The sequence below is a fragment of the Nicotiana tomentosiformis genome, chromosome 1 (assembly GCF_000390325.3).
Source record: "Nicotiana tomentosiformis chromosome 1, ASM39032v3, whole genome shotgun sequence".
Classification (NCBI taxonomy): Eukaryota; Viridiplantae; Streptophyta; class Magnoliopsida; order Solanales; family Solanaceae; genus Nicotiana; species Nicotiana tomentosiformis.
The window spans coordinates 148,348,945-148,357,382 of NC_090812.1; the positions used below are offsets into that span (position 1 = coordinate 148,348,945).

At 43.4% G+C, this 8,438-nt stretch overlaps 1 protein-coding gene across 1 annotated transcript; it reads left to right on the forward strand.

Annotated features, from left to right (window-relative positions):
• The first annotated feature begins 3,149 nt into the window (after positions 1–3,149).
• LOC138891520 (uncharacterized) lies at positions 3,150–4,398 on the forward strand. Its single transcript, XM_070174934.1, has 3 exons — positions 3,150–3,254; positions 3,583–3,819; positions 4,015–4,398. Exons 1-3 carry the CDS (start codon positions 3,150–3,152, stop codon positions 4,396–4,398), a joined length of 726 nt encoding a protein of 241 aa, XP_070031035.1.
• The last annotated feature ends 4,040 nt before the right edge of the window (positions 4,399–8,438 follow it).

Here is an 8,438-nt window from a genome sequence, read left to right on the forward strand (position 1 = left end):
TCTTTTTGTGGAAAAATTATTCAATATAGAACTGGAAATTTTGGAAAGAAAAATTGATGCTTACTTTTCAAAAATTGCAAAGGAGGGGTAAGAATATTGATAATTCATTAACGGGAAACAACTTTAAAAAGGTGAAATGTGCCTGAGAGAAATCAGAATGACGAGAGGAGTCACTAAACATAAATATAGTGCCTTTTGCCCATTCCTTATTTTTAGTTTTCACTAAGAATTCAGTCACTAAACATAAATATAGTGCCCAGAATTCCATTTGAGTTTCTGTTCCTCCTAACAAATTATTATCTTTTTTGTATCCCCGGTAAGTAATTCTTAAAAATTTGAGCCTCAAACTTTGCTCCAACACTTCATATTTCCTATTACCATTTAGGAGTCCTCTCAAATGTTTTTGTTCTACAAGAAATCCTGCAGAGTAAAGAAAAGGTCTATAAACAAAAAAAATGGAAATAAGTTAAGGAATACGTACCTTGAAAGGAAACAAGGAAAACATCTCAAGAAAATTCTCTTGTGGATTTTTCTGTATATGTATAAACTACAAACTGCATCCTTTCCATCAACAAAGAACAAAGAATAAAGGATAAAAGGAAAGATTACATAATAGCCAAATAAGAAGGAAAAGCAACACAGAAAATGGATTCAAAGGGAGCTGCAGACACTAGACTAACTCAAATATTTGAAGATATTTGTGCCAACGTCAAAGCTGGTTCAAGAAGAACACTTTGACACTCTTCACCTTAACCTTTGTTTACCCTAAAAATCGGATAACAATTGAATTTATACACGGTTTTAAGGATACGTGATATAACTCGATACCAATTAAGGAAACATATTAGAATTGAAATTGACGATAATAGAATTAATGCAAACCACACGAATCGAGCAACCTTAGCCCACGAGTTCGATCATCCTTGATCCAAGAGATGTCTCAATTGATGAATTAACAGAATAACAAGATGATTAAAGCTAGAAATTGACAGTATATTGCTTTATGTTGCGTAATGTGTCCCTTTAAAAATGATCAGACCTCCTTTATATAGTAGGAGAGTCCTACTCTTGATACAATTCTATACAATGTGAGAAATCTCATGATTTTCTAATCAATCAGCCTATCCTTGATACGTGCAGAGATTTTCGCCGTAATCTATAACCGATCGCGAATATTTCATCCTTCTGTTATTTGGCTTGGTAAATTTCCCTTGATCGCGTCTGATCTCGATTTTGTTCGATGACATGGTCTCGAGTTTAACGATATAGCTTCGCACCTCGGTTTGATATAATTCGAGGTTGAACTTCAACCTACCATTTTTCATTCTCGATTAGTCGCACAAGAGACCAACCCGGTTTTGATCGTATACAAATAGTCCCCTCATTTCTCGGAGAGAAGATGACGAAAAATGATATGAACTTTTGAATCCCCTCTCGATGGGCCATGACGTAAGCGACAAACGAATATCGAAACATCCCGTCGGCCCAGTTACCAAGGCATTAAATGCCTGTCAGTTGCTGGTCGGCCACTACGGGTTCTGAACAATCATCAGCAAGCTATTAATACCCTAACTTTTATTTATTCAAACTTTACGTTCAAAGCTCCTCCTATTCCTGTACTTCAAAAATCCCTTTGCTCTCCAACTCTTGCACCCAAATTTCTTGAGTTTTTAGCAAACCGCTAAACATACCTTCCTAATTATCTTTACTTCTATTCTACAATGGCTAAAACTTCTAAGACTGTCCCGCAAAAAGAGGTCGCCTCTTCATCATGGCCCGCCAATGACGTGACTGTGGAAGAACCACATCATGAGGAGTTCGTTACTGCAGGGTGCCCGACCGTTGCCGATTTTAAGATTAAAAAAACTTCCTCGGTACTGAGTCGATGCGAGCCGGTCTCGAGGTACATATGTACAATCACCGATGATCTACTCACCAAGGTTAAAGAAGATTGGAACTGGGCCAATAAACATGTGGTGGTGCCTTCGCTTGAGGAGTCAATCACTACCCACGTGGAGGTTTTTTTTAAGTATTTACACTTTCCCCTTCACTTTGGGTCCCTTAGAGCCGATCATTATTGCCTTCTGCAGAGGTACGACGTGACTCTTAGCCAGATTCACCCTTCGTTCTGAAGAATAGTGATTCTCCTTTGATTCTTTGTAAACAATATCGAAGGGTGTTCCTTCACCCTCGATCACCTTATGCGTCTCTACAGTCCCCGACTCTATCGAGGGTGTCTAGTCAAGCTTGCTCGCCGGGCCAGTAGGGCCCCGTTCTCGAGTATAGATGAGGCTCGGGACCGAGGTTGGATGGGCCATTTTTTTCGAATAAAGACTTCAGATTTGATCCCTGCCGAGGACATGCCGTTTCCCGAGAAATGGAACATGAAACGTAAATATTACTTTATCTTGAAGATTTAATTTGTTGTTTCTCTTCTTATCTCCTTTTTATGGGTGTTTTTGGTGTTGCAGCTATGGTCCAGATGTCGGATGTGGTTCCCCAACTCAAGGAATAGGTCGAGGAATTTGTGTCATAGAGACCATACTTCGAGCGTACTTGGATGGAATTATCGAAGGGTCGGTAGGAGGCCCGTAATCATGGTAAGTTTCCTTTTCTGCTTCGATAAGGTTTTGTCTTTCTCCTTGTGTTGTTGAATTCTTATCAGATATATTTTTTTGTAGGTCTCCCTAAGGACATTGCTATGAGGTCTCCATCTGAGGGTAGGGATGGGCCTCCCGAGTCCTCGACTCCGAGGCAAGGTGTCGAGAAGAAGAGGAAAAGGGCCCCGAGCCCTCTGGACTCGGAGAAGAAAAAACCAAAGACGAGGCTAGTGCGTAAAGCTAAGGAAAGTACTAGCGCCCTCCCATCAGACTCGATCCGCCAACTGGGGGATGAGTCCGAAGAAGAAGAAGATAACTCTGAGCTAGTGGCTCGGGTGGGGACCGCTTTGCCTAGAACTAAGTAGTCCTTTAAGAAGGCATTGGCCGACACCTACAAATTTGAACGAGGTGTGGCTACTTTGCCTCAGGCCAGGGAGGTCGAGAGAGAGATCAGGGACGACACTTCTCGGGCAGAGGGAGGTGCCCTGTGGGACGAGCTTGGGGCGATCGACCTTATCGGGTCCCATCAGATCTCAAACGCCATGATACATGACGTCCGTATGGGCGATTGATATCCACAACTTCTTGGATGGGTTAGAGTCCACTTCCTCAGAAGATGTCACCGGGCTTGGTGACTTGCCGGTGCCAAGAAAGGTACCATCATCGGGTGCCAGTGGGTCTTTATCGAGCCCGAAGCTGGTGGATTGGTTCCCGACCCCAAGTGTTAACCCTGACCGCAGGCGGTCGATAGTTTTTTCTGTCTCGGAGGATGCCCGGGTTTTTTCTGTCCCTGTGGGGGTTGCTAGCTACCTCAGTTGCTTGGTCACCTAAGAGGACCGAGCCGTGATGGAGGCGGTGGAAGATCCTTGCCTATTCAATGAAACCCAACACACTTTGAATCGGGTAACTTCGAGTGTCACTCCATTATTTATTTTAAATTTGAAGTTGTAAATAATCCTAACACCTTTCTTTATGCTTGTAGGCCTCGGTATTGCACCACGAGGCTGTCCACCGAATCCGGGAGGAGTTAACCCAACACGAGGCTGAGGTTCGGGAGTTCACCGAGAAGAGGGATACTTATAAGCTTCTGAGTGAGAAGCTTCAGAACGAGTTAGAAGCGGCTCGGAAGGATCATACCGAGTGGGCCGAGCAGGTAAATCGAGTACTTGAAGATAGTGATGATGAACTGGACTCAGTGGCTAATGATCCGATCCTACAGGTTTGACAAAAGCTTGAACAAATCGGGCAACTCCAGGCGCAAATAGACACGATACAAAATGACGCCGAGGAGTTCAAGAAAAATATGGACCTCATAACCTCGCAAAAGGAAGTTGTCCAAGTACAACTGGTGTCGGTTGAGGCTCAGCTTTGGGTTACAAAGGAGAAAACCTCGGTGCAAGCCAAGAGGATCTAGGAGCTCCAATCTGAGCTTAACTCAACTGTTGCTGGCCAAGAGAGCCTGGCCACAGAGCTCGAGGCGGCCAAATCTGAGGTGGCTGTGGCCAGTACCAAGGCCAATGCTAAAGTGGACCAATTCAAGGTTGACGTCGAAGCTATTCAGGCACAGGCCAAGAGCATGGTGGATCATGCAAATTGGGAAGCTCTAAAGGAAGCCCTCGAGGGAGTCCATGCTCAGGGCTTTGACATACTGGCGAAAATCGAGAATGCCAAGGTAGAAGAAGCCAGGGCTCGGAAGCTGGTTTTTTCCGAGGAAGACTCCAAGAGCTTAACCAAATCTGAAGGTAGGGAAGACCCCGAGGATGAAGACGCTACCCCCGACGAGGACCAAGCCTCTTAGGCAACTTAGGCCTTTAGATGTTTTTATGTTTTGCTTTTTGCATCTTTTTGAGGTCGTTTTGGCCATTGTACATTTCTATATCGGGCTATTCTGGCCTTTATAAAAAAATGTTATATATACAAGGCTTTCTTTCCCCTTTGGCTTTCAATTTTTTCCTTTACTTTATTACTTGTATTCATAAGGCCGAAACGTCTTAAAATAAAGTAATTTAGGCTGTGTTCGAAAGTTCCAACAAACCTTGCCTTTGCCCTACTTTGTTTTAAGGCGTCTTGGGGATTCGGTGTTACCGGAACCTTTTCCCTAAGTAGGTAGCTGAGATTGTAGTTTGCTGAGGGTAGCCTTTAGAACCGGTTGTGAAACTTTTTCTTTTTTGAAGGCCTAGTTCTTGTTACGGGTTTCGGACGTCTCCGAGCTGTGTTAATTTGGCCGTAGCCTTTTAGTTTGGGACAAACTTGTTTTCCCGAGCTATCCAGGCTTGCCCAAGATAATAATCCCCGAGTGGGGTGGTCGTGGCCTTTAAAACCCGGGGAGTTGCCTAGTAGGTATTATGCCCCCGAGGCCTAGTGATTTGGGCCTGTTCGAGTTTTTCAGATGGCGATCCCCAAGTGAGGGAGAGGTCGTTAGTATTCAGATTATAGACTGCCCTTGGGCTCGTTATTTTCAGGAGATCGTAAGTACGAAACTCTTTAAGGTATGTAAAGAGGAAAAGTTTTAAAACATAAGATGATTGCAAGGAAAGTACTTCTCTTTATTCATATGCAAAACAGTCATACATGCGTACATGTTTTATGCCAAGGTTCGAATAATCAATGTGGGCATAGTTAGTTTGACCGTTTGGCCCTTACAATAAATCCTACCTATCGATACCCTTCCTTTATAAAGTAATTTCCTCGCTAAAGTTGATATTCGAAGTTAATGCATATCCTTGGGTAATACCCCCCCCCAGTATTCGAGGTTGATTGTAAAGGGACCTCGGATATTGTTGAATTGACCTTCGACACCGATTTGTGATCGGACTTGATTCTAAGTTAGAACGATCCATTATTGCCTCGTTAAAAACCTTGTCGAAAAACCCATTTGGGACAAAACAGGTCTAAGGAAAATAGAGTGCAACGTGTGCTTTCAGATCTAAAACCTTTGTACCGCTTCTTGTTGATCACCTGCAAGTGTTAGTCCGAAATAAAAAAGAAATGAAATGGGGTCATACCTTAGCAATAATATCGTTTTAGGTGGGATATAGTCTAATTGCTCGGTAGTTGTTCTTCGTTCATCATTCTGAGCTTATAGGATCCTTTCCCGGTGACCTCGAGAATCTGGTACAGTTTTTCCCAGTTCGGACCCAATTTCCCTTCGTTCGGATTCCGGGTGTTTAGGGTGACTTTCCTTAGCACTAAGTCCCCGACAATAAAGTATCGAAGGTTGGCCCTTCGATTGTAGTACCTCTCGATCTGTTGTTTTTGGGAAGCCATTCGAAAAAGGGCGACCTCACACCTTTCATCCAATAGTTCCAAGCTCGTATTCATGGCCTCATCATTTGACTCCTTTGTTGCATATCGGTATTTGATACTTGGTTCCCCGACTTTGACCGATATTAAGGCTTCGGCACCATAAACCAATGAAAACGAAGTATCCCCGGTACTAGATTTCGCAGTCGTGCGGTATGCCCAAAGGACTTCGGGTAGGATCTCCTTCCATTTTCCTTTGGCATCGGTTAACCTCTTCTTAAGGTTTTGGATTATGGTTTTGTTGGTCGATTCGGCTTGCCCGTTCCCACTAGGGTGATACGGTGTCGATAAGATTCTTTTGATCTTATGATGTTCGAGAAACTTGGTCACTTTATTGCCGATAAATTGTTTCCCGTTGTCACACATAATTTCGGACGACATCCCGAACCAACATATGATGTGGTCCCAAATGAAGTCGATGACTTCCTTCTCCCTAACCTTCTCATATGCCCGTACTTCAACCCACTTAGAAAAATAGTCAGTTATAAATAAGATAAATTGAGCCTTACCTGGTGCCCATGGAAGAGGGCCAACGATGTCCATTTCCCACTTCATGAATGGCCATGGTGACAATATTGAATGCAGCAGTTCCCCGGGCTGGTGAATCATTGGAGCATATCTTTGGCATTTGTCACATTTTCAAACAAACTCCTTCGCATATTTTTCCATGTCGATCCAGTAATATTCGGCTCTAATTACCTTTTGAACTAATGATTCGGTGCCTGAATGATTTCTTCAAGTGCCCTCATGAACTTCCCTCAGAACATACTCGGTATCTCCTGGTCCCAGACATATTGCTAGTGGGCCATCGAACATTCTTCTGAACAAGGTTCGTCTTCGGACAAGGTGAAATGGGCTGCCTTTGTGCACAGGGCCCTTGATTCTTTTGGATCTAAGGGAAGTTTCCCGGTCTTCAAATATTCTACATATTTATTTATCCAATCCAGGTTAAGCTTGTGGAATATATCTCGGCGTGACCTTCTTCTACTACCGACCTCGTGAGTTGCACAACGGTCCATGTGTTTAGCTCATCGTCCTTGACTGACGACCCTAATTTTGCGAGGGCATCAACCTCGCTATTTTGATCTCGAGGCACGTGCTGCAAAGTCCATTCTTTAAACTGATGTAATGTCACTTGTAACTTATCTAGGTACCTTTGCATTCGTTCTTCTCTGATTTCGAATGTTCCGTTAACCTGATTCACCACAAGGAGCGAGTCGAACTTAACTTCGATTACCTCCGCCCCAAGTTTTTGGCTAGCTCGAGATCTGCAATCATGGCCTCATATTCGGCCTCATTATTAGTCAGCTCCACAGTTCTAATGGATTGTCTAACCATGTTGCCTGTGGGTGGCTTCAGTACGATGCCAAGTTCGGACCCCTTTGTGTTCGATACACCATCCGCAAAGAGGGCCCAGATTCCTGAGGACGTTATTGAGTTTACCAACAACACTCTTTCAACTTTGGATATTAGGGCCGACGTGAAGTCGGCCACGAAATCTGCTAAGATTTGAGATTTAATGGTTGTTCGGGGTCGATATTCGATATCGTACCCGCTTATTTCCATGTCCCATTTGGCCAATCGTCCCGAGAGTTCGGGTTTATGCATTATATTTCGCAATGGGTAAGTTGTCACAACACATATATGGGGCATTGAAAGTACGGTTTCAGTTTCCTAGAGGCGCTTAACAAAGAGAACGACAATGTTTCTAGGTGGGGATATCTTGTTTCTACCTCACCCAAGGTTCGGCTAACATAATAAATCGAAAATTGCGTACCTTGTTCTTCCCGAACTAGGACTCCACTTACCGCTATCTCCGATACTGCCAAATATAAGTACAGTTGTTCGTCTGCCTTCGGCGTGTGAAGCAGTGGCGGGATTGACAAGTATTTCTTAAGTTCTTCTAGGGCCCGTTGGCATTCCGTAGTCCATGTGAAGTTATTTTTCTTCCTCATCAATGAAAAAAATTGATGACTCTTATCGGAGGACCTCAAGATGAATCGCCCCAGGGCGGCTATGCGCCCGGTTAGCCTCTGCATGACCTTCACGTTGTTAACAACTGTGATATCCTTGATAGCTTTGATCTTGTCGGGGTTGAACTCGATTCCTCTATTGGATACAATGAATTCGAGAAATTTACCTGACCCGACTTCGAACGCGCATTTTTCTGGATTCAATTTCATGTTGTACTTCCTCAATATACTGAAGGTTTCATGCAAATTCTTCAAATGGTCCTCTGTTTGCAGGGACTTAACTAACATGTCATCAATGTAAAATTCCATAGATTTCCCTATTTGTTCTTTGAACATTCGGTTTCATAGGCGTTGGTAAGTGGTACCATCATTTTTTAATCCAAATGGCATTACGTTATAGCAGTATGTGCCATACTTAGTGATGAATGAGGTCATTTCCTGATCATTCGGGTTCATTCATATTTTGTTGTACCCGGAATAGGCATCGAGAAAACTGAGGATCTCATGGCCAGTCGTGGCATCGATCATGCAATCGATGTTAGGCAAAGGAAAAGTGTCCTTA

Bases quoted from the DNA above. Each gene is read 5' to 3' on its own strand.
- LOC138891520 (XM_070174934.1), top strand. From the start codon at position 3,150: ATGACGTCCGTATGGGCGATTGATATCCACAACTTCTTGGATGGGTTA. The intron at 3,255-3,582 runs GTACCATCATCG...TTATGCTTGTAG, and splicing joins ACTTGCCGGTGCCAAGAAAG to GCCTCGGTATTGCACCACGA. The intron at 3,820-4,014 runs GTTTGACAAAAG...AAGAGGATCTAG, and splicing joins CTAATGATCCGATCCTACAG to GAGCTCCAATCTGAGCTTAA.